The following is a 26,933-nucleotide window of genomic DNA, read 5'->3' on the forward strand; positions in this document are numbered from 1 at the left end:
CAGTTGCTGAAACCAACTCTTCCTCTGCCAACTGCCCCAGGGCTGAGGCCAGCCTCCACGAGCACCCACACATGCCACACATCTGTGCATGTCAAGCCTTCCAGGTGATTCTGATGTACCCTAGGTATGAGAACCGCTGTCTTAGGTTAACTCTCCAGACTTCCGAATTCTCTGGGCAGGCTCCTTGAACACAGGTGTTTTTCATTATCGATGCTACTCCCCCACTAGGGAAACAGTCATTAAGGGGAGTGGAATGTAAATATTAATTTTTTGTAAGGGTGAAACAAAGTAACATTTTCTATTGAAGTGCAGTTGATTTAAATATTGTGTTAGTTTTAGGTGTACAGCGAAGTGATTCAGTTATATATATATATATATTTTTTCCATTATAGGTTATTATAAGATGCTAATATAGTTCCCTGTGCTACCCAGTAAATCCTTATTGTTTATCTATTTTATATATGGTAGTGTGTATCTGTTAATTCCATATTCCTAATTTATCCCTCCTTCCAACCCTTTGGTAACCATAACTTTGTTTTCTATGTCTGTGAGTCTGTTTCTGTTTTGGAAATAAATTCATTTGTATTATTTTCCATATTCCACCTATAAGTGATATCATATAATATTTGTCTTTCTCTCTTTGACTTACTTCACTTAGTATGATATTCTCTAGGTCAATCCATGTTGCTGCAAATGGAAATATTTCATTCTTTTTTATAGCTGAGTATTATTCCGTTGTATATGTATACCACATCTTCTTTATCCATTCCTCTGTCGATGGACGTTTAGGTTGCTTCCATTCCTTGGCTACTGTAAATAGTGCTGCAATGAACATTGGGGTGCGTGTATCTTTTCGAATTATGGTTTTCTCTGGATATATGCCCAGGAGTGGGATTGCTGGATCATATGGTAGCTATATTTTTAGTGAAACAAAGTAACTTTTAGGTTAAGAAACTGGTGCCCTGACTAGTGTTAGAATGAGACCTGGAATTAGACCTGGGTCCTCAGTGTGTTATTAAATTTCTATTTGATTCTAAGCAAGTTATTAATCTCTTTCCCTAGTTCCAAATTCTTAAAATAATAGTATATCATTTAAAATGTTTTTGGCTTCAAGGAACAGAAAGTCCAAATAAGACTGACTTAAAACATGAAGTCATTTATTGTTTATTAAATAGAAGCTTGTAAGTGGATGGTCCCAACTAATTCAGCAGCTCAGTGAACCTTCAAGGATAATATTGCTATTATCCATTCATCCATTTAATGAATAGTTATTGAGTGCCTACTGTGCATTTATTCAGGAGTCCCCTCTGTGGATACAAAAATAAATTTGATCCATATTGAAAGAGAGGATTATGCCATAAACATATATGGGCTTTATGAACATGCAGCTAAATTCTATAAAACCGTTATATTTGCTAAATCTGCCTGCTTTGTCTTTAGATCCCTTTAAATTGTGCTAAAATTTACAGGCATGATCACATTCCTTATGCTGTGGGCCACGAGCAAGATCCAACTACACCACCAACTTTTCTAAAAGCTTCTTTTCCGGTGTAGGTGACAGATCATGCCGATGGGAAACACGTCATTGTCCAATTCCATGAATGGCAGGCTGGGACTGGACTGATTCTTTCTCGAGCTCGGAAACTTCCGATTGCTACAGTCTTTACCACTCACGCCACACTGCTTGGGAGGTATCTCTGTGCAGCAAACATCGATTTCTACAACCACCTCGATAAGGTAATTAGTCCTTCCACCTTCCCCCCTCATCACCTTTCTTTCTGATCCTTGAAGCTGAAGGATGGGAAATATTGACCTTCGTCTTTCATCTGTCATCCAGATGGCAGAAATGCCCTTTCAACCAATCAGTATTCATGACAAAGCCTCCCCTGAGTGACTGAGAGCTCATATAGTTTAACTTTGTTCAGAGTGCAGTAGAGTGTAGCAGGGAGAGGCCAGATGGCTGTCCACTTTGGAGCAATAGACCCAAGGTCCAAAGGCATCTGGTGGGAGTCAGACACTGAGGATGTGAGGTCGGGCTGCTGTCTACTCTGAAGCTTGGGAAATGCTGTGAGGACTCTGGATCCACACACAGATCTGAGTGGCAGGTGCATGGCAGGGAATCTAGCCATCAACTTGTTCTATGAGCCTTACTTCCTCCATCCTTCAAGTGAGCAAAGGTCAGATTTCTGCTGTGACTCTGCAGTGAGTTATAGGTGGAGCTTTGTGGGGGTCTAGTAAAACAGAGTTATCAAAGACAGGGATGTGGGGCTTCCCTGGTGGCACCGTGGTTAAGAATCCACCTGCCAATGCAGGGGACACGGGTTCGCGCCCTGGTCCGGGAAAATCCCACATGCCGCGGAGCAACTAAGTCCGTGCACCACAACTACTGAGCCTGCGCTTTAGAGCCCGCGAGCCACAACTACTGAGCCTGCGTGATACAACTACTGAAGCCCGCTGGCCTAGAGCCCGTGCTCCGCAACAAAAGAAGCCACCGCAATGAGAAGCTCGCACACCGCAACGAAGAGTAGCCCCCGCTTGCCGCAACTAGAGAAAGCCCGTGCGCAGCAACGAAGACCCAGCACAGCCAAAAATAAATTAATTTTAAAAAAAATTTCTTAAATGAAAATAAAAGAATAAATGAAACAAAATAAATTCGGAGAGTATTAAGATGAAATTAGTACAAGATAATGAAAAAAAGATGAATGGAAAGATCTACGAGTAAGAAATACATCTCTGAAGAAAAGAAAAAACAGGGATGTGGATCCTTGCTGACTAAACAGTTGGGTTTGCCTATCTTAGAAGACTGCCTTATTCTATGACCCAAAGTCATTCAGTTTTGACTTCTTCTATTTTCCATCAGTTCAATCAGGTTAATAAAAGTATGTTTCTCACATCATCCTGTCAGTAATAGTGATCAAGCATCTGAGTAACATAAAGCCAGGAGTTTTGCAGATTTGGTATCTATGTTGCCAATTAAGTCAATTTAGTATTTTAGGGTTCTGTTCCACTATCAGGAACATTAGGAAGTTGGAAAGTTGATTTCTAAAGACTCCCCCAGTTTAAAAAATCTCTAGAATTCTATGAAACAGAATGCATGCTTGTGTGAGTGTGTGTATGTTTGTGTGTGTTTGTAACATATGAATAATACTACTCAGGTAATGAGGGCAGAAAATTATACTATCATCTCAGAGACATTTTGAGCACAGGAAAGTTCTTTCAGACAAACTTTAACATTTGCAAAGCAATGAATCGTCCTAAGGAGAGCTTGCCTATAAAAAGGTCAGCTAAACCTGAAGGTCAATTTGTAAACATTAGATGTATATTTAAAATAAAGTCACCAAGGAATTCAAAAAGTCAGGAGATCAGGGAGATTTCCTAATGGTAGACTAATGAGGGCAAACCAGCGATCTGTGATAAACTCAACCACCATATTTCCTGGAGAAGAGCGGACTTTGATTTTTGTGAAAGAGAAAATATTACAGAGGCATATCAAATATTTCACAGGAGAATACTTAAGAACATTGGATAAACAATTACTGAAAACAACTAATAATATTCATCAGATTTTATTAATCGTTTTTAAGGAACAAAACTATTATAATATATAGTTATATATTATAACTGTATCTGTTCAGTAAAAGGTCAGTGTTTATATCACACTGTTTTCAAATATGAGTATATATCTCCCTAGCTTAACCCCCTCACTTGTTGAAATATGGAAGCTTAGCCAGACCCTAGCCCATCTCTCTAGTAAAAAGTCCTGCTCAGCAGAGTGACTAGTAAATCAATAACAAGTAATTAAGAACTAGGTTTTAAGTTAAAAACTCATAATCATTATTCACAGGAAAGGCCCCCATATCAATTTCTACAGCAGACCTTCCAATGCTCACAGTAGGTTTAGAAATTCAGTGAAACAGCAAAACACCAAATTATATATATGAAAAGTTTTTAAAAGTTCAACATAAGAAATGAGTCATAAATTAGTCTTTGGTACAGGATCCAGTCAGTTTCAGTGAGCTCTGACTCAGGCAAGTAGACATCGGGGGAAAATGAGAACAAGGATAAAAGCATTTAACTTTGATAAAAGCAGAAAGATTAGAACTATTCTACTCAAAGACATTAACTGAAAACATTTCTGGTTAATAGCCGATTCATAAGGACCTTGATGTTTGTTTATGTTTTGGCTTAAATGTATTAGTTAAAATAGCATTGCAACTATTTTCAGCCAGCCGATGAATTTTCTGAGACTCTCCATGAAGATGTTTCAAAATTCATTCTTATCGGTCCTGCCATTGGTCAATCGTCTCCTCAATGATAATGACTAGATACCTAATGCTTTAAATAAAAAGGGGATGGGCATTAGTTTTCTTATGTTTAGGCCTCTCTTTTCTTGATAGCAATGGGATTTCCTAGATGGGAAAGTGAGGACAGGGCTGTTTGGGATTAGAAAATGGTGAAGAAAGCCATAGACAATTGTTTGGTGGATTTTAACTCTTTCCTCTGACCAAGTGTTGAGCTGGTCAAGTTCAATTATAGGGAATCGCAAGGCCTCTGCTATCCTCTCCCTGTATTTTTGCATACTTGGTTTCCTCATTTAGGAATCCTATCTTCTCACCTCTAAATAGTATTCAAATGTTAAGTGCTACCCCTATGTGAAATCTTACTATTCTCTACAATAACAACAACACTACTACTAAATAATAACAATAGCTGAAATTATCAAGCCCTTTCCATATGCCAGACACTTTTCTAAACATTTGATATGTGTTAACTCATTTAATTTCCCCCAAACTTAATGAAATAGGAAACATTTCATTCCAGAGTTATTTTTCTCAAACACAGACTATGTCTTTACCATACCTCTAGCTGAGCCCTTTCAGTGCTTGCCATTGTATTCAGGACAAAGGCTGAATTTCTAGCCTTGTCTTCAGGGACTTCTGGGATCTGGTCCTATTACCAGGATGTTTCTCTATTACGTGTCCTACATTCTACACCCAATGCTATAGTCACATCAGATGTCTTGCTATTTTCTGCACATACAGTTTGACTTTATATATTTGTTCTTTGGGGCAACTAAATTTCTCAGTCCAAAATAACCTTTCCCCAAATTAAACTTTCATGCCTCAGTCCAAATGTCATTTTATTTATCTAATCAACTTAGAAATACAAAGATTAATAAGGCATGTTCCTTGCCCTTGAAAATCGTACATTCTAGAGGTGATATTGACAATATGAACAATTGCATAAATATGACATACTTTTCTCTCTCCTCAGCCAGGATGAATCAGACCCTCTCTGATCCTGCACCTTACTCAGACACTTACTCATTTCTGCCCAACTTTTACCTGCTTTCTCATTCATAAGCTCTTTGAAAGCAACAAAAGTATGTAAATTACTAAACAAATGTAGGCTGAATGAGAGATTTGGTTGAATGAATGAGACCAGCCATACAGAGCTGATCTAAGCATGCCATATAGAGCCTTGATTCAGACATTTTCAGAGAGATGGTTGCAAATATTACAGTCAAGAAAGAATGCTCTAGGTATGTCCCTGTTGCAATCTCTAGAATCATGTAATGAGACTCTTTTAGTACGTTCCTCTACATGGTGCAGTCGTTACTGGGATTGCCATGTTGATTGAGCTGGAATCTACTTGATACAAAAGCAGGCAGGAGCCCAGGTGTGGAGTCAAACTGATTTGGGATCAATTTAGGGCTCTGCTAAGATACTTAATAGGAATGTGACCTTGGGCCAGTTTCTTAACCCCTAAAAGTTTCAATTTCCCCCTACGTAAGATGAAGACAAAAAATGTGTCTCTGGTTTATGAGGATTAAATACGATATCGCTCTTAGAAGGGTCTGATACATAGACTTCAGCTTCTAATAATCTTTATTACAAAAAGCACCCCACTAATACAATGCCAGAAACTTTATATACTTTTTTGTCTTAGACACTGCTAGTTTCATATGCAGCTATAGAGACATAACATTCAGTAACTAAGCAAAATGGCAAAAGCCCGCAACGGTTGCTAACTGTGTTAAGTAACTGTTGGGAGTTTGGCTTTTTTTTTTTAAAGTTAAGATGCCCAGAATAATGGATGATTACACAATCTAACACACCATCTAATTAAAGTAACTGTACACTCCTTGAAGTTTCACAGTGTTGGGAGTTATATAGCATGGAAAAGCATTTGTCTTTTCTCTTTGTCAGGTTTCTTTCCTTTAGTGAATAGGAAGGATAATACTTATCCTTACTTTCAGTATCAAGTTTAATGTCAGCTTTGTTTCATTGCTTATGGAAAAAATATGATAAAGACCTTGGGGAAAGGAATTAGCTCAACATTTATAAAATAAGTAAAAGGTTAATTAAAATGCCAAAAAAATCAAGAATTCTCTATGATTATAGCAAAGGGGAAATATCATTTACATAGGGGGTTAAATGACAGTTTAGAAGCACAGATGAACTAAACAGCACTTTTTGTAAGCATTAAGTAGCTATGTGCTTTAGTAATGGGTTTAACAGAAATTTATCATTATTTCTTTTGTGGTCATAAAATTTCACACAGCCTTGAAGAAAAACAATATGAGAAATATGTGATTTTGTTTTGCTTGTGTAGAAGAATCGGTGTAAGCAAATGTGTATGTGCGTGTGTTTTGTTTTGTGTTCACAGTTTAACATAGACAAAGAGGCTGGGGAAAGGCAGATTTATCACCGGTATTGCATGGAGCGTGCCTCAGTCCATTGTGCTCATGTATTCACCACTGTTTCTGAAATAACAGCAATAGAGGCAGAACACATGCTGAAGAGAAAGCCTGGTAATTATTATCCCTGAGTTTGTCACCGACCTATGAGAATTTTGTTTGAAACAAAAATGCGTAAAATAATAATAAGAGGAAAAATTGCATTCACTATTACCACTCAAATCTTTACACATATTTTCAGTAGCTTTGTTGAACACTAAGCTATATCTGGAACATACTAGTGTACAATCTGTGCTTGTCGTATAGTCTATGCTTAAAATGACCTAGTTCTGAACTGGGTTGTCATAATGACTTCCTGTGCGTAAGCAAGCTGAGTTGATTTTTCTATTTTAAGAAAATGAAAGTCCAGAAAATATCAGAAATGTGAGTGATACTACCCTAGTCCTACATCCTAGAACATCGCCTTATTGGTCCTGTTTAGTAGAAACCTGTTGTTTTACTTCTCCCAAGATTTTCTTGTAAGTTTTTCTGGGAACTATCCCCAGACCCATCCAGAGGTTGCAATGCCAAGAGGCATGTTCCTAAAACATGACACTGTCATCTGACCACAGCTGATTGGTCCAGAGGTAGACATCTGACATAAGCTGGACCAATCAGAATGCTCTCATAAGAAGGAGTCTAAACAAATGAGTCTGTTTGAATGCACTCTTGTATAACAGAAATGTCACCTTGGAAGCTGTTAGCAGTGCCCATTTTCCCATTATGTTGCATGAGATGCAAAGAAAGTTAAACTACAGTGAAGTACAATAAGAAGCAGAAACAGTTTGAGAGAGAGAGAACTCTATACTTTCCACAGTGATTTAAACCATGGTTTAAACTAATTCCTGAGGCCCAGCTAAGTCTTTGCTATGAGACACTCCAGCATCTTATTAATAAATCCCTCCTTATTATACTTAGTGTTAATAGGTTTCTGTTACTTGCAACCAAACAGTCCTAATTAATACATCCTCCTTGCTTGATTGCTGTGGTCTTGTCTCTAGTTGTCTTTCTTTCAGATACCAGTTGAATATCAGAGAAAGCATTTCAAAGCGCTAGATAATTAAAAAAGAAGAATCCAAGTAATTTGAGTAGTGACAGCCTCAAGACCCTATGCTATTCTTTTTTCTTTCCAAGGGTTCTCTTGGATTCACTTGGGTTCTCACTCTCATGTCTCTTACAGGAGTTTGCTACATCAATATGCTCACTTGTTTCTTGGATTCCTTTTTTCCCCTATCTTCAGTATCCTTTTCTGTGCTTACGAAAATGCTTTATTTTTTCCTATTCTAAAATAAAAGTTTCTCTTGAAGCCACTACTCTGTCAGATGTCTATACAATCCCACCCTCCCTCCTTTTGTTAAATATTTTAGAAAAATAATCCATAGTTCTTCCACTTACTCACAGCCCCTTCAACTCTAATTTCCAACCTCCAACACTTGGTCTAAAATTGCTTTTTCAAAAGTCACCAAGTTCAGAATTCTGTAATTTTCTTTATGTTCCTTGACATTCTTTAGAAGTTAAAGGTGGCAGATACCTCTATCATCCCTTACTTTTCATGACATTACATATTCTAAGTTTTCTCAAATATGATTCTTTTCTAGTGTCTCTCATAGTTCCTCTTCTATCTTCCATCTTTTAAAAGCAGACATTCTCCGTGCTCAGATTCTGGATCCTGCTTTCTCTACATACTATTTTCTTAACTTCCTGTTTTCTTAAGGAGATTGCTGTAGGATAGGGGTGAAAACTGTGGACTTGTTGCCGAACTGCCTGAATTCAGTATCAAAAATGACTTTGTGTTGAATATATGTCACTAGCTGTACGACACTGTGAAAGTTGCTTAAGCTCTCTTTGCCCTAATTGCATAATGGAGATGACAATACTATCTCTTATCTAGAATTGTTGCAATGATTAAATAAGTTACTACACGGGAAGAATGCAGATCAGTGCCTGGTTCATTGTAAAGGTTCAGAAAATGACAACGATTATTATTTTGTATGGATCAGACTTTTCCCAAGCTCTCATCTCTTCTTCTGCTAACTTCACTTGGAGGTTCTACTAGAACTATAAACCCCATAAGCTACTCCATTTCTGACTAGTAAAATGATCACGTGGTGACTCTGATAGAAATTGTGAGATCCCTGATGCTTTGTGGTTCAAGAAGGTCCACAGACTTCCAATGGATTATTAAGCACAAAACTTTTCCCAAGAGCATTCTGAGAAAAAGCATCATATAGCACATCATTACTTTGTATTTTTTCTTTTTCCTTGAAGTCTTCCCCAGTTAAAAGTATAACCACAGCTAAAAGGTGTGGGTGTAGCTCCAGAGCAAGAGGGAAATGTTGGCTGGATCAAAAGCTTATATAGGGCCAGATATTTTTAATAATATTATCATATGCTAATTGGCAAAGCCTTATTTATTACTGCATTATTATACTTTTTTTTTTTTTTGCGGTACTCGGGCCTCTCACTGTTGTGGCCTCTCCTGTTGCAGAGCACAGGCTCCGGACGCACATGGCTCATGGGCCCAGCCGCTCCGCGGCATGTGGGATCTTCCTGGACTGGGGCACGAACCTGTGTCCCCTGCATCGGCAGGCGGACTCTCAACCACTGCGCCACCAGGGAAGCCCCATTATTATACTTTGACCATAAATTCCATTAAAAGTAACATCTGATGTTGAAAAGATGATTTTTTAAAAATATTGGAGAGAGGGCAACATTATAAATTTACTAATTACAAATATGCAATTGAATATATCTGCTTTGAAACTTGAGAATAATGTACATCAAAATGATTGCCCTCGGGCTTCCCTGGTGGCTCAGTGGTTGAGAGTCCGCCTGCCGATGCAGGGGACACGGGTTGGTGCCCCGGCCTGGGAAGATCCCATGGGCCGCAGAGCAGCTGGACCCGTGAGCCATAGCCGCTGAGCCTGCGCATCCGGAGCCTGTGTTCCGCAGCGGGAGAGGCCACAACAGTGAGAGGCCTGCGTACCGCAAAAAAAAAAAAAAAAAAGAAAAAAAGATTGCCCTAATGGATTATATATTGAAAAGTTTTTATTCTGTGTTGAAGCAAAAAACTCCCAAACGAATTATCTCCAGTTGAAGAATGCCAATACATCCGGCAGGTCATGTATTCCCACATTTACTATAAAATCACTCATTGTCCTCCTTTCACCTAATGTTTGGTGGTTTGGATTTGTGAAAAACTCGAAGGCACAGTTCTATTCAAAACCATCTGATTTTGTTCAGAGATGTAAATTTTACAAAGAGAATCAATGTCCCTGTAAGAATTTTTTGATTTTGTTGTAGAACTCTACCATCTGCCCGAACTTCACAATTTGGATATTTCTTAGAATATGTAGGGTTTGTGATGTCATCTTAAAGAGGTGTCATATAAATGAACTAAATTTGACATTGTAATGTCAACCAAAAAAATACTCTAGCCAGTGAGTGATTTCATGCCATTTTGCCAGAAAGGTCATTGGGGTCCAAAGCTCCTGCAGACTTTTTTCAAACACACTAAGCACAGCTTTATACCCCAACCCAGTGTATAGATGCCAGGCTGCAGAGAGGGTGTTTTGCAAGAATATTCATCTTGAACTGGTATGACTCTCAAAATCTATTATATGGAGTTTAGGGAATTTCTAGCAGTCCCCTTATGTGATGTGTGATGATGTGAATTATTCACAAGAAAATGAATCCCAGGAGTGTCTACTGCATTCAGAACATTCAGTAAAATGGCTCAAAATCCTGTAGAATATTTTGACAGTGCATCTGTATAATACCATATGGACAAGGCGGGTATGGAGTGTTCAGTTATGATATAATAAGCACTTTTTCAGATGGCCCTTGGCCAAGGTTGTTAGAATCATATTCCTTCTTCATGATTATAGTGAGTCATCGCATACGTGATATCACTGAAAGCTATATTCTGAATTGCTTCTCTCAAAGTCACTTCCACTTATCAAAGCAAAGAATGATCCAAAATCCCCTTGGAAAGGAGTCCCAGTAACCCTCAAACAAGTAGAATAAACTTGCAACAAGAAACAGACTTCCCATGGTGATCTCTCAGAAATTAAAAAAGTACGAAGAAGCATCAGTGTCAGCTCTTTTGGATTTAATCATTGCTGCAATATACTTCCAGCTTAGAACTAAGACCTGAGCCCTTCCTAAGGAAAAAAATTGGAATAAAAGTATGAGCAAATACTCCTTAAACTAGCTACACATCTGTAGTGAGGTGTACATGCTGTGCCAGTACTAAAACCTGATGATAAAACAGGATACGGTACTGTGATGACAACATATGCACTCTAAGTAAGACACCGAGGCAGCATTCAATTCCTTTTTGGTGGCAAGCTCTTTAGGGGTTTTGTTGTTGTTGTTTTTTCTCGTTTTGTTTTGTTTTTGTGCTGTCAACGACTGGTAGCCAATAATACTATTTTATTTTTTATTTTTATTTTTCCATGATAAATAATATTTATTGAATGCTTGTCATGTGTCAGGCCCCATTCTAGTATTTTGTTCACATGAATAATCTCATTTCATCATCACAGTAGACTAATGAGATAAGAACTATTATTAACCCTCCTTGCTATGGATGAGGAACCCAAGGCACAGAGAGGTCAAGTGACTATTCCAAAGCCAAACAGCTTGTAAGTGCTGCCATCTGGATGCTGTCCAGCCAGACCTGTTATTTTTTTTAATTTAGTTTATTGAAGTATAGTTGATTTACAATGTTGTGTTAATTTCTGCTGTATATCCAAGTGATTCAGTTATATATATATACTTTCTTTTTCATATTCTTTTCCATTATGTTTTATCACAGAATATTGACTATAGTTCCCTGTGCCGTGCAGTAGGACCTTGTTGTTTCCATAGTACTATTTTAGATGCCCAAGGAATCATAACTCACCCTTGGTTCAGAATTCCTGAACAATTAGACTTTCAAACTGATGGCGATTCTATTTCCCAAAATTCTAAGTATGGAGCAACATTTCAATAAAGTAATATGGAAATTATTCATTCATCCAACAATTAATTATTAAACACTGCTTCAAGCAATAGGAAAGGGTAAGTGGATAAACGCACGTACCTACTAACTTCATAGAGCTTACATTCTGAAGGGAGGAGACAGGCAATGGACCAGATTATCAAATAAATGCACGATATGTTTGGGTTAATAAATGCCGTGGAGAAAAGTAAATCAGGTAAGGGAATAGGGAGTGGAGGTGGAGGTGGTGGGCATGTTTTGTTTTTGATTTTTTTCTTTATGTAGCGTTTCAGAGAAGTCCTCTTTTATTTATTTATTTTTATTTTTTGCGGTATGCGGGCCTCTCACTGTTGTGGCCTCCTCCGTTGTGGAGCACAGGCTCCGGACGCACAGGCTCAGCGGCCATGGCTCACGGGCCCAGCCGCTCCGCGGCATGTGGGATTTTCCCAGACCGGGGCACGAACCCATGTCCCCTGCATCGGCAGGCAGATTCTCAACCACTGCGCCACCAGGAAAGCTGAGAAGTCCTCTTTGATTAGGTAAAATTTAAGGGAACAACAGATAAGACTCAAGGCTTCATCTATACAGGAGATGCCTATATACCCAAGAGGGCAAAAAAGGAATGAAATAAGAAGTTACTTTCTTGGACTGTTACAACAATTCTGTGAGCTCTGTGCATAGCCAAGATAAGTTGCTTGCAATCTAATATTTTGCCTGCTCCAAAAACCAAGCAAGGTATTTTATTTATTTTTATTCTTTTAATACTTTTAAAAAATTTATATAATTTTAAAGGTTACTTTCCACTTACAGTTATTACAAAATATTAGCTATATTCCTCATATTGTATAAAAAATCCTTGAGCCTCTCTTACACCCAAGAGTTTGTACCTCCCAATCATCCACCCCTATATTGCCCTCCCACCTCCCCACTGGTAAACACTAATTTGTTCTCTACATCTGTGAGTCCAAGCAAGAGATTTTAGACTAGAGTAGTTCTGGTTTCCACAATACAGTTGTTCTTCAGTTTCTACAATGTTTTTCATTTACAAAATCCTATTTTTACTCAGTTGCTTTACTACCTAGAGAAAAAAGAGAGGATCCAGGGAGCTGGATTAATTATATGTAATTAAGAATATCAAATTTCTTTTCATTTTCCTTATTTCAAAGGCATCCATGTGGTAAGAGACTTTTTGTCCACCCAAATTCTGAATTTATTCTGTTTTGTTTTGTATTTTTTTTAAAAAAAACAATAAATTCAGAATTTGGGTGAGAAGATATACTTAAAGTGATGGAAGGGAAGAACTTACAACCAAGATTACCCTACCCAGCAAGGATTTCATTCAGATTCGATGGAGAAATCAAAAGCTTTACAGACAAGCAAAAGCTAAGAGAATTCAGCACCACCAAACCAGCTCTACAACAAATGCTAAAGGAACTTCTCTAAGTGGGAAACACAAGAGAAGAAAAGGACCTACAAAAACAAACACAAAACAATTAAGAAAATGGTCATAGGAACATACATATCGATAATTACCTTAAACATGAATGGATTAAATGCTCCAACCAAAAGACGTAGACTGGCTGAATGGATACAAAAACAAGACCCATATATATGCTGTCTACAAGAGACCAGTTCAGACCTAGACTGAAAGTGAGGGGATGGAAAAAGATAGTCCATGCAAATGGAAATCAAAAGAAAGCTGGAGTAGCAATTCCCATATCAGATAAAATAGACTTTAAAATAAAGAATGTTACAAGAGACAAGGAAGGACACTACATAATGATCAAGGGATCAATCCAAGAAGAAGATATAACAATTATAAATATATATGCACCCAACATAGGAGCACCTCAATACATAAGGCAGCTGCTAACAGCTATAAAAGAGGAAATCGACAGTAACACAATAATAGTGGGGGGCTTTAACACCTCACTTTCACCAATGGACAAATCATCCAAACAGAAAATTAATAAGGAAACACAAGCTTTAAATGAAACAATAGACCAGATAGATTTAATTGATATTTATAGGACATTCCATCCAAAAACAGCAGATTACACTTTCTTCTCAAGTGTGAACAGAACATTCTCCAGGATAGATCACATCTTGGGTCACAAATCAAGCCTCAGTAAATTTAAGAAAAACTGAAATCATATCAAGCGTCTTTTCTGACCACAATGTTATGAGATTAGAAGTCAATTACAGGGAAAAAAACGTAAAAAACAGAAACACATGGAGGCTAAACAGTACCTTACTAAATAACCAAGAAATCACTGAAGAAATCAAAGAGGAAATCAAAACATACCTAGAGACAAATGACAATGAAAACACAATCATCCAAAACCTACGGGATGTAGCAAAAGCAGTTCTAAGAGGGAAGTTTATAGGTATAGAAGCCTACCTCAAGAAACAAGAAAAATCTCAAATAAACAATCTAACCTTACACCTAAAGGAACTAGAGAAAGAAGAAAAAACAAAACCCAAAGTTATCAGAAGGAAAGAAATCATAAAGATCAGAGCAGAATAAATGAAATAGAAACAAAAAAACAAGAGCAAAGATCAATAAAACAAAAAGCTGGTTCTTTGAGAAGATAAACAAAATTGATAAATCATTAGCCAGATTCATCAAGAAAAAGAGGGAGAGGACTCAAATCAATAACATTAGAAATGAAAAAGGAGAAGTTACAACAGACACCTCAGAAATACACAGCATCCTAAGAGACTACTACAAGAAACTCTATGCCAATAAATTGGACAACCTGGAAGAAATGGACAAATTCTTAGAAAGGTATAACCTTCCAAGACTGAACCAGGAAGAAATATAAAATATGAACAGAACCAATCACAAGTAATGAAATTGGAACTGTGATTAAAAATCTTCCAACAAACAAAAGTCCAAGACCAGATGGCTTCACAAGTGGATTCTGTCAAACATTTAGAGAAGAGCTAACACCCACACTTCTCAAACTCCTGCAAAAAATTGCAGAGGAAGGACCACTCCCAAACCCATTCTATGAGTTCACCATCACCCTGATACCAAAACCAGACAAAGATACTACAAAAAAAGAAAATTGCAGACCAACATCACTCATGAATATAGATGCAAACATCCTCAACAAAATACTAGCAAACAGAATCCAACAAAACATTAAAAGATTCATACACCATGATCAAGTGGGATTTATCCCAGGGATGGAAGGATTCTTCAATATACGCTAATCAATCAATGTGATAAACCATATTAACAAATTGAAGAATAAAAACCATATGACCATCTCAGTAGATGCAGAAAAAACTTTTGACAAAATTCAACACCCATTTATGATAAAAACTCTCCAGAAAGTGGGCATAGAGGGAACCTACCTCAACATAATAAAGGTCATATATGACAAACCCACAGCAAACATCATTCTCAATGGTGAAAAACTGAAAGCATTTCCTCTAAGATCAGGAACAAGACAAGGATGTCCATTCTCTCTACAATTATTCAACCTAGTTTTGGAAGTCCTAGCCACGGCAATCAGAGAAGAAAAAGAAATAAAAGGAATACAAATTGGAAAAGAAGAAGTAAAACTGTTGCTCTTTGCAGATGTCATGATACTATACATAGAGAATCCTAAAGATGCTACCAGAAAACTACTAGAGCTAATCAATGAATTTGGTAAAGATGCAGGATACAAAATTAATGCACAGAAATCTCTTGCATTCCTATACACTAATGATGAAAAATCTGAAAGAGAAATTAAGGAAACACTACCATTTACCATTGCAACAAAAAGAATAAAATACCTAGGAATAAACCTACCTAGGGAGACAAAAGACCTTTATGCAGAAAACTATAAGACACTGATGAAAGAAATTAAAGATGATACAAACAGATGGAGAGACATACCATGTTCTTGGATTGGAAGAATCAACATTGTGAAAATGACTCTACTACCCAAAGCAATCTACAGATTCAATGCAATCCTATCAAATTAGCAAAGGCATTTTTTTACAGAAGTAGAACAAAAAATCTTAAAATTTGTATGTAGACACAAAAGACCCTGAATAGCCAAAGCAGTCTTGAAGGAAAAAAACGGAGCTGGAGGAATCAGACTCCCTGGCTTAAGACTATATTACAAAGCTACGGTAATCAAGACAATATGGTACTGGCACAAAAACAGAAATATAGATCAATGGAACAAGATAGAAGGCCCAGAGATAACCCACGCACCTATGGTCAACTAATCTATGACAAAGGTTGCAAGGATATACAATGGAGAAAAGACAGTCTCTTCAATAAGTGGTGCTGGGAAAACTGGATAGCTACATGTAAAAGAATGAAATTGGAACACTCCCTAACACCAAACACAAAAATAAACTCAAAATGGATTAGAGACCTAAATGTAAGACTGGACACTATAAAACTCTTAGAGGAAAACATAGGAAGATCATTCTTTGACATAAATCACAGCAAGATCTTTTTTGATCCACCTCCTAGAGTAATGGAAATAAAAACAAAAATAAACAAATAAGACCTAATGAAACTCAAAAGCTTTTGCAAAGCAAAGGAAACTACAAACAAGATGAAAAGACAATCTTCAGAATGGGAGAAAATATTTGCAAACAAATCAACAGACCAAAGATTAATCTCCAGAATATATAAACAGCTCATGCAGCTCAATATTAAAAAAACAAACAACCTAATCCAAAAATGGGCAGAAGATGTAAATAGACTTTTCTCCAAAGAAGACATACAGATGGCCAAGAAGCACATGAAAAGCTGCTCAACGTCACTAATCATTAGAGAAATGCAAATCAAAACTACAATGAGGTATCACCTCATACCAGTCCAAATGGGCATCATCAGAAAATCTACAAACAACAAATGCTGGAGAGGGTGTGGAGAAAAGGGAACCCTCTTGCACTGTTGGTAGGAATGTAAATTGATACAACCACTATGGAGAACAGTATGGAGGTTCCTTAAGAAAACGAAAAATAGAATTACCATATGACCCAGCAATCCCACTACTGGGCATATACCCAGAGAAAACCATAATTCAAAAAGACACATGCACCCCAATGTTCATTGCAGCACTATTTACAATAGCCAGGTCATGGAAGCAACCTAAATGCCCATTGACAGATGAATGGATAAAGGAGATGTGGTACATATATATAATGGAATATTACTCAGCCATAAAAAGGAACGAAATTAGGTCATTTGTAGATACGTGGATGGATCCAAAGAGTGTCATGCAGAGTGAAGTAAGTGAGAAAGAGAAAAACAAATATCGTATATTAACGCATATATGTGGAACCTAGAAACACGGTACAGATGAACTGGTTTGCAGGGCAGAAATAGAGGCACAGATTTAGAGAACAAATGTATGGACACCAAGGGGGGAAAGTGGCAGGGGGGCTGGTGGTGGTGGTGGGATGAATTGGGAGATTGGGATTGAATGTATCCACTGATGTAGATAAAATGGATGACTAGCAAGAACCTGATGTATAAAAAAATAAATAAAAGAAAAAAATTAAATTATGTAAACTTACAATTAAATATTATACTAAAAGCAAAATTAGTACTCAAAAAATATCAATTCCTAGTTATTTTAGTACATTTTACCGTGATCAATACTCTCGTTTATGTCTATTGCATTTGTACAGTGGAAATAGTATGTAATGGTGTTACTTTGTATCTCTTTCCGATTCTGTATTCACATTAGTAGCTTGAAATCAGTCATGGTGGGAGTATTTACGCCATGGAGATGGGCAAATACTACTAATAAAACATCTTTCTCTCTCTCTCTCTCTCTTTTTCCTGGAGTGCTGGATACCACTGCATGTAGGCCTCTATGTGGGAGGTTATTCTTCACTAGAAATACGGATGTTAAAAGACCTCATTGACCTAATTCTTTAGGCTAATAAACTGAGACAATTAATTTCAAGACACATCCTTTTTTTTAAACTTATTTTCTTGAAGTATTGTTGTTAGTTTCTGCTGTATGGCGAAGTTATTCATATATATATATATATATATATATATATATATATATATATATATATATCTTCTTTTTCACAGTCTTTTCCATTGTGGTGTATTATAGGATATTGAATATAGTTCCTGTGCTTCACAGTAGGACCTTGTTGTTTATCCATTCTATATATAATAGTTTGCGTCTGCTAATCCCAAACTCCCAATCCATCCTTCCCCCACCCTCCACTCCCTTGGCAACCACAATTCTGTTCTCTATGTCTGTGAGTCTGTTTCTGTTTCGTGGATGAGTTCATTTATGTCATATTTTACATTCCACATATAAGTGATATCACAAAATATTTGTCAAGACACACCTTTTAATTGTTTGTGAAGCAATGAGAAAATTCCAGAGGAATTAAAGTCATAATAATGTGGTATTCATATACAGTCTTGCCTTCTCCATCTTTGTGGACAGTACAGCTGCCTGACATAGAGAATAAGGATGTAGACACCGGAGCTAGGCTGCCTTGGCTTTATATCCTACTTCTGTTACTCTGTACTTACTTGACCTTAGCAGATAACCTCTCCATAGTTTCTTCATCTGCAAAATGGGGACAGTGAAAAGAACTTACTTCATATGGTTTAATGAAAATTAAATTAATAGGGTCTACAAAAAAGTCTGGCTCAAAGTAAGCCTGAGATAAATGTTATAGAAAGAGATACATTGTAAGAGGGGTTTGTCCACTATCCTGATCAGTAGCAAATGTCCAATTACTTAGTAAACAATCATAAGAACAGCAGTTCTTTTTAAATTTTTTTTTCACAACAAATGACCAAGAAGCCTGGGTTGATTTTGTGGAAGCATTTCAAGGGAATAGCCTGTTAACTGTAAAATATCCTTCAGAATGATAGCATACTTATACTTCTAGCTCAAATCTCCACTGCCCAAATCTTCATTGCCATGTGCTAATTTTTTTATTCCTTTTGTTTTTACTGCTACTAAATACAATAACCCATGAATTCAACTCAGTAGGTGATTTCCACCATATACTCTGAGCAGTGTCTCTCTTTCTTACCACAGACCAATATTCTGGAAAACCAAAAATGTCTCCCTGCCCAAGCAACAAAATCTTCTAGGTAGAAAGACTCAGTTATGTATTAGATCTAAAGGGCTACTTTTCCAATGTTCCATATGGACAGAACACTTCCCACACATTTGACCAAAATAAAATGACAAGAGGTAGTTTAGTGCACAGCACAGTTAAAGCTACAACAGGTGGAAGCAGACCGCATGGACGCTACTGGTCCTCCTGACACGTGTGCTCTGGAACAGATTCTATTGACAGCTCTGTGCCTCAGTTTCTGCCTCTGAAAATGCAGATAGGCACCCTGGCTTTATTGGTTGTTGCAGGGATTAGATGAGTTACTTGCAAGGTGTTTAGAGCGGTGCCTGGTACACAGCAAGTGATCAATAAATGAAAACTCTAACAATGACTATTTTTGCTATTCGTGTATTTCATAATACCCATCACTCAATGTTATTTCAGTCAGATAGTCCTGATTTTCTATGTCAGCAATTTATTATAAACTTTTATGAATTTTCAATTCTTTGATAGTCAGAGACTAGAAATGTTAATAGACACCTAACTTGATAGATTTAAAACTACTGTTTTTTTTTGTTTTTTACAATGCTACCCTCTCTCAAAAGAGTTTTTTCATGATGATTTTACTTTGCTTTTCCAGATGTAATTACTCCAAATGGATTGAATGTTAAGAAATTTTCAGCAGTACATGAGTTTCAAAATCTCCATGCCACGTACAAGGCCAGGATCCAAGATTTTGTTCGAGGTCATTTCTATGGGTATGCTTTTTTTTCTTCACTGAAATAAAATTAGCGTGTGATGTTAGGGATCTGGGGTATAGAGAAAACAGGGTTACTAAAGTAAATGTTTATCTTTCCTAGTCCCCTTTGTACTTTACCAGAACTCATGTGTACATTTTGTTGCTGTTGCTTTATTTCATTGGAATCTGTTTTGTTTTGTTTTAGTCATCTGGACTTTGATCTCGAAAAAACGTTGTTCCTCTTCATTGCTGGGAGGTATGAGTTTTCAAACAAAGGAGCTGACATCTTCCTAGAATCCTTATCCAGGCTAAATTTCCTGCTGAGGGTAAGAATGATCTAGAACGCCATACAGTATATTTTTATAGGAGAACTTTATTCTGTGGGAAGTAAAGAACTTTCTGGCTTCTTAAATAGATTTCAAAAGAATATATGATTTTGAAGACTTAAAATGACAGCCTTACTCTAAAAGTGACTTTGGTCTTTCAATTAACGTATTAGGATTGCCACACCGTTCGCTTGTGTATTTGTCTATGATATCAGGTATATTTTAAAGAGAGCCACAAACTTATCACATATGTGCTATTTTGTTTTCAAGAATCATAGGAGCAAAATCTTATTAGAAATGCTTCTAAAAGAATATTTTTATGTTAATTTTAACTTTTTCCATTTTTATTGAAATATAGTTGATTACCATGTTTCAGTTATACAGCAAAGTGATTCAGTTATACACATATATAAATATATATATTCTTTTTTTTACATTCTCTTCCATTATAGGTTATATATGTGCTATTTTTTTCTTTCTTTTTTTTTTTGCGGTACGCGGGCCTCTCACTGTTGTGGCCTCTCCCGCTGCGGAGCACAGGCTCTGGACGCGCAGGCTCAGCGGCCATGGCTCACGGGCCCAGCCGCTCCGCGGCATGTGGGATCCTCCCGGACTGGGGCACGAACCCGTGTCCCCTGCATCGGCAGGCGGACTCTCAACCACTGCGCCACCGGGGAAGCCCCTATATGTGCTATTTTTAAGATGACCATATAGCATCCCTTTTCCCACCTGTCCCCAAAGAATTTGTAAACAATTGAAAGAGAAATCAAGTAAACAGAGAACAAAGAGAACAAAACCTCACCTTTTTTAAAACCAATAAAAACTATAATGGAAGATATGGCTTGGGTGTATGGCATCAATAGGCTTCCTAATATTGGACCTTGGTATTAAACTTCTGAGTATTAGACATCCAATCACAGGCAGCTCTGGCTATTGCCATCCTCCCCAACCAGAGCATGTCTTCAGAAGAACATGTGCAACACGGCTGACAGCCAAGCAGTTTTCCTCTGTAGAACGGGGAAGACACTTACAAAATCTATTCCTATCCCAACTCACTTGCCATGCCTCTTCCTTGAGATTGAAAGTCTTGAACTATGAAACTAGGAGAGGTCCCACCACAAAGAAACATGAAGGAGGGAAAGGAGATTCCCATCCCAACAAGGTGGAATCATTTTTTGCTCAGGAGGATGGGGCTTTATAGGTTCCAAACTAATCCAGCAATAAAATCTGTGCAAATAGAAGTACCGTGTCATAGCTACTGATGAAAGCTATTGGCTTATATTCAAATCCCATCACATAAAAATATAGAATAAGTAACAGGAAAATAGGGGAGACTAGTGTAGAATTCCGATCTTATTGAGATACTGAGACAACATAAACTTTCCTGAGCTCCGTACTGCTCTCCAGTTCAGTTTTTATTTCTTGGACATAGATTTAGCCTTGCCTTAGAGCAGACATTGTACCAAGTATGCTAAAAGATTTACTAAAACCACATTAATAAAAACCCAAGCCTGTAAAATAGGATTGAAGGTCAGAAAGATTATTCAAGAATAAACTGCAATAATCTTATTTCACAGTATTTCCTGATACGTATCTATTCAACAAGCTTTACAGATGGACTCACAGCTATATCAAATATGTACTGTGCTTAGAGACATTATTAATCAATTTATCCATACCTTTATTAATTATTCACTTTATTCTTAGATGTCAAGAAAAAGCCAGTTTCTCTTTTTCTAGACATCAAAGACAATTACAGTCTTTGGAGAAATTAAAAGAAGGCATTCTCTTTCCATATAGTACATTTATTCTTTAATGGCACATTGGCTACTTGTGGGATGTTTCCTATTCTATTCTATTCTATTCCTGTAAATGTTCAAATAGGATATCAGGTCCTAGAGGACAGAGACCACAGATTAGATGGTGAAGTGTCCCACATTCAGGAGTGAGTCATTTCAGAATACAAAAGCATTCATCTGTTCACAGTTTTAAGTCTATGCTTTCATTCCCACAGCTGTTTGGCATGTCATTTCCTCCTGAGAAATTCCAGGTCAATGGTATTTATTGGAATAGGAAAAGTAAGCAGATTGTAGAGTCAAAAAAACACCGGTTGACCCCAGTTTTGCCAATAACCTCTGATAGGAGCTCAGACAACATTTTGAAACTCTTGTGCCTCTCTCTTTTTTTTTTTTTTTTAACATCTTTATTGGGGTATAATTGCTTTACAATGGTGTGTTAGTTTCTGTTTTATAACAAAGTGAATCAGTCATACATAAACATATGTTCCCATATGTCCTCCCTCTTGCGTCTCCCTCCCTCCCACCCTCCCTATCCCACCCCTCCAGGCTGTCACAAAGCACCGAGCCAATATCCCTGTGCCATGCGGCTGCTTCCCACTAGCTATCTACCTTACTACGTTTGTTAGTGTGTATATGCCCATGACTCTCTCTCACCCTGTCACAGCCTCTCTTTTGAAATTAATGAGGAGAGTGATAGCTATTGTGCAGGTATTACCAGGCTAGGGTTAAGTTATGCATTTAAAGCACCCAACACAGTGCCCGCCACACCAAAAGTTCTGGGCATATGCTCGTTCCCTTACTTTAGGGCTAAAAAAACCAAAATGCAGCGTCATGAGAATGAAGACATTTAACAGAAAATTGTAAATAATCTATTTGTGCAAATCCATGTAAATTAGCTGTAAGAAATAGAATAAACCCAAACGAAATCCTCATTAACTTTCCAACCTGAAATTTTAAAGAATATTAGCTCATATTTATGTTATTTTTTTAACCACAGAAAAGCACAGTGATATCAATAACAATTGCTCTATATTTTAGATGATCGATGTCATGAAAATATTCTGTGTGGATTTTTAAATTGTTAATTGACAAATCTTGATTGAATGCCATATTTAAATTAAAATTTCTGAAAAAGCCTCAAGACAGTGGGTGTAATTTTTTTGTCAATCATAAATAAGTATTCTTTTTATCTCAAGATATTCAAAGCACTCTTTTTCACAGTTTAAGGTCCATCTGTCACATGGTTTATTTTATCTTTGATAGTTGATCTGTTGTGTTTTCTAATCCTTCATTAGATGCATAAAAGTGACGTCACCGTGGTGGTGTTTTTCATTATGCCTGCCAAGACAAATAATTTCAACGTGGAAACCCTGAAAGGCCAGGCAGTGCGAAAACAGCTATGGTAACCTCACATCTTGTACATGTTCTCAAGCAATAGACCTAAAGGGATTTTTTTAAGTGCATGATTTCTGATCTATTTCCTTAACCTGTTATTTTTCATTAAGATTATTATAGCACACATACTACTTGGTTCTCTTCTCATTGGGCTACTAAATGTTAGATTATGTCATGCCTATAAAACTGTGTTAATATAGAAACATTGGAATGAGCTACCATGGAAGGATAAGGCCTCTATAGCTATTTTTAAAGATGGGTTGAATTTAAAACAAAATTTTATTATGGAAATGCTAAAACATATGTCAAAGTAATGAGATTAGTATAATGCTCCCCTACCTGCCCACAGCCCAGATTCAACAATTATCAGCGTATTCCTGATATTACATCGATATCTCCATCCACTCCCCTTCCCTTCCCCCCACCCTCTCCTGATTATCATCAAGCAAACAAATGTTACATTCTCTGCACTGGTCAGGGTGTTCAGCTGCCTCAGCTCTGGAGGTTTTAACTCAGGCTAAACTGGCCAATAGGAAGAGAACAGAAGAGGTGATACAAAAGGGACCTGTAATTTCAAAGTCTGCACTGACAGAACAACAGCACTGTCACGGCAAAGAAAGACTTAAAATGGTGACATTGTTTAAGTTGTGAATCTTTCTGCTCATACAGGGACACTGCACATTCTGTGAAGGAAAAGTTTGGAAAGAAACTGTATGATGCATTATTAAGGTAGGTGCTTGGAACACTGAACACTTCAAACGTTTAGGGCTTCACTATTCACACTTAACCATTTAGACATTGTATTTATTTTGTTCCAACTATAAAAGAATTAATAGCCTTTGAAGATGTTTTACATCATGTGAGCAGATTTTGTTTCATCCTTCATCTGACAAATATTTGTAAACAGTTTGCACAAATGAGAACATATTTATATATACAGATAGGTTCTAGTTCCATGGAAATCTGGTTAAGGGTTAATATGTCAGTCTGAAGCTGAGGGAGATTTCATGAGGGTTTTTTAAATTATTTATTTATTTATGTTTGGCTGCATTGGGTCTTCATTGCTGAGTCAGGGCTTTCTCTAGTTGCAGCGAGTGGGGACTACTCTTCTTTGTGGTGCACGGGTTTCTCATTGCGGTGGCTTCTCTTGTTGCGGAGCACGGGCTCTAAGCGCGTGGGCTCAGTAGTTGTGGCTCGCGGGCTCTAGAGCACAGGCTCAGTAGTTGTGGCACACGAACTTAGTTGCTCCGTGGTATGTGGGATCTTCCCAGACCAGGGCTAGAACCTGTGTCCCCTGCATTTGCAGGCGGATTCTTAAACACAGAGCCACCAGGGAAGTCCTTCATGAGATTTTAAGTCAAAATATATACTGACTTCATGTATATTAAATATATATTTACTTATATATTAGATTAACGTATATTTATTAATTAACATATTAATTAATGTTAACTAACACATTTACTTAATAAGTAATATATAGTATTTAAATAAATAATAAATAAAATATATAAAATGTATAAGTAAAATAAAATCTAAATAAAATTAAAATGTATTATAAAATAATAATGTGTACAAAATACATGGATTTTGTTACAATATGAAGAGAAAGCTGTGTTGTCTCCTGATGCATGGTGGCAGGTGTGCATCATTTCTTGTTACTGGTAAAAATACCAACTTATAGGTGGACAAGTTATGGCCACTGTAGAACACAGTACTTAAGGGTGGGCAAAATACAATGAGAATGTCCTCCTGATCATCAACATGAATGCTTTAAAAATTAATTTCAATTTTCTTTTATGCTAGCAAAGGTGTTCTTTTATCAAACTTCCTCAAACTTTAGGAATTTATGAGCTTCATCAGGAACATTTGTTTACTTAACATTTCTTTTTAAATTGCTTGAAACGGTGTCTAACACATAGGAAGCACTCAATTAGTGCCAGCTGTTTTCATTTTTATTATTAAAACTGTTTTCCCCACAGAGGAGAAATTCCTGACATGAACAATATTTTGGATCGAGACGATCTGACAATTATGAAAAGAGCCATCTTTTCAACTCAGGTAATAAAGGAAAAAGTGCCCATCACTTCCCATAGTTGTTAAAGTCCATTTAGATCAATATCTTAATGCATTGGAGTGGGCTGATTTGGGAAATTTTTAAACCTGAGAGCTAGAAAAGTCATTCTTAGGTATTTACCTAAATGACACCTTTGTAAGTTCTCTTTCTTCAGTGCATTTTCAGTGCTCCTTTAAAAAAATCTCATGGAACTTGTCTTTGTATCTATTTTAAAAATTCATTTGGAACCAATATGTCCAATTGAAAAACGATGTATATTGCAATGACACCAAAAATACCTCCTAAAGTTTTCAAAAAGCATAGAATTCGGAGTCACTATAGAGAAAAGGTGAATGTTTCTCAGTCGAGTGGAATTATTATTAAAAAGGAGAGATAAATGTGTTAGGCTTGCACGGGAATCTTGTCAATAACAACGAGGCATCAGAGGACAGTCCCCTAGTGGGAACCAGCAGAGTAGCTCATCTGGAGTCAAACTTCCAGGACACTTACTCCAATGAAGTCCCAGGAGCGCTCAAGAATTCTAGGCTTTTCATAGAGTGGCTGCAGGTGAAAAACACAAGTACCATGTGTTCACAGTATGGGAAGGAAGTTCTTTACCCTGTTATCCTCCCCTTAGTGGCATCTCAGACCAGAAGGCATAAAGGTTGGATATCATGTCGCCAATGACTTATTGTTGAAATTAGTCACACTTGTTAATTCTTCTCACAAACTGACATTTTCTTCTCTCTGTTCCTTCAGCGGCAATCTTTGCCCCCGGTGACGACTCACAACATGATTGATGACTCCACCGATCCCATCCTCAGCACCATTAGAAGGATCGGGCTTTTCAACAGCCGTACAGACAGAGTCAAGGTACAGCTAATTGTTTACGTGGAGCACTTCAAAATCATACAGAATAGATTTTTGAGAATTTATTAGAAGCATCCCTTTTTGGTTGTAACGTCTATCAGAAATATTGTAAATATTATTTTGTTTCCTGTCTTGAGCAATTAATGAATGACTATTTTGGTATCATTCTTAAAAAATGAAGACTATTTATGGCTTTGAGTTGTAATTTAGCTTTCATTTGCATTGTACAATACTGTCAGTAAGCATCAGGAAATGGCCTCATTTTTAATGAAACACATATAGTCTAAGAATTGCTTTAATTAATGAATCTCTGAGATTAACATGAACTGTCTTTGTTTCTTCTTGATAAAGTTCAACTTAAAAGCAGAGTTATGAGGAGCTTCCAGTTTCAGAGAATGTGGCTAATGATGGCTTTATGTAATTTTCTACTGACCGATTCATTCTTTTGACTCTTGGGTTTCTATGATGACGAGGGACAGGGTTAGGTACATGAATAAGACTTGGTTTCTGCCACCGTGGAGTTTAATCTCTCTGATGTTTACTGAGGGCGTGTCATGTTCTAGGCATGGTGCTAGACATGGGAGACATGGGTGAACATGGCAATAGATAATTGCTTATCCTTACTCACTTCCATTCACCAGCATTCAAGATCAAGTTGTCACAAGTTTTACCAATCTTTTCAAAGGGAAAGGTCTCACTGTCCCTTCTTTCTTTCACCTTTAGCAGATCATATGAGTCCCTTCATACTGGCCTCGAATATAGATTTTGACCATTCTTACTTCTTTTCCTTCAGATTCTAAGGGTTTTTCTGGGACCTTATTTCCTCCCACATTCTGAGAAAATGTGCCCTGTTTACCCTTCTTCATACTGTAGGCTTACTAGCTCCTTCCCTTGCTGTCTACAAATATTTCTTAAATTTTTCCACATGAAAAAACAAACTTTGCCTTAACCCTGTCTCCT

At 37.1% G+C, this 26,933-nt stretch overlaps 1 protein-coding gene across 1 annotated transcript in view; it reads left to right on the forward strand.

The window, feature by feature from the left end:
• The window catches only part of GYS2 (glycogen synthase 2), a 58,659-nt gene that overhangs the window by 16,112 nt on the left and 15,614 nt on the right, over positions 1 to 26,933 (forward strand). Inside the window, exons 4-11 of the mRNA XM_030841312.2 lie at positions 1,555 to 1,737; positions 6,670 to 6,814; positions 19,429 to 19,546; positions 19,733 to 19,853; positions 22,948 to 23,054; positions 23,717 to 23,776; positions 25,030 to 25,108; positions 25,863 to 25,976. Coding sequence (XP_030697172.1) covers positions 1,555 to 1,737; positions 6,670 to 6,814; positions 19,429 to 19,546; positions 19,733 to 19,853; positions 22,948 to 23,054; positions 23,717 to 23,776; positions 25,030 to 25,108; positions 25,863 to 25,976 — 927 coding nt within the window. The remainder of the gene's footprint in view (positions 1 to 1,554; positions 1,738 to 6,669; positions 6,815 to 19,428; positions 19,547 to 19,732; positions 19,854 to 22,947; positions 23,055 to 23,716; positions 23,777 to 25,029; positions 25,109 to 25,862; positions 25,977 to 26,933) is intronic.

The sequence above is a fragment of the Globicephala melas genome, chromosome 10 (assembly GCF_963455315.2).
Source record: "Globicephala melas chromosome 10, mGloMel1.2, whole genome shotgun sequence".
NCBI lineage: Eukaryota > Metazoa > Chordata > Mammalia > Artiodactyla > Delphinidae > Globicephala > Globicephala melas.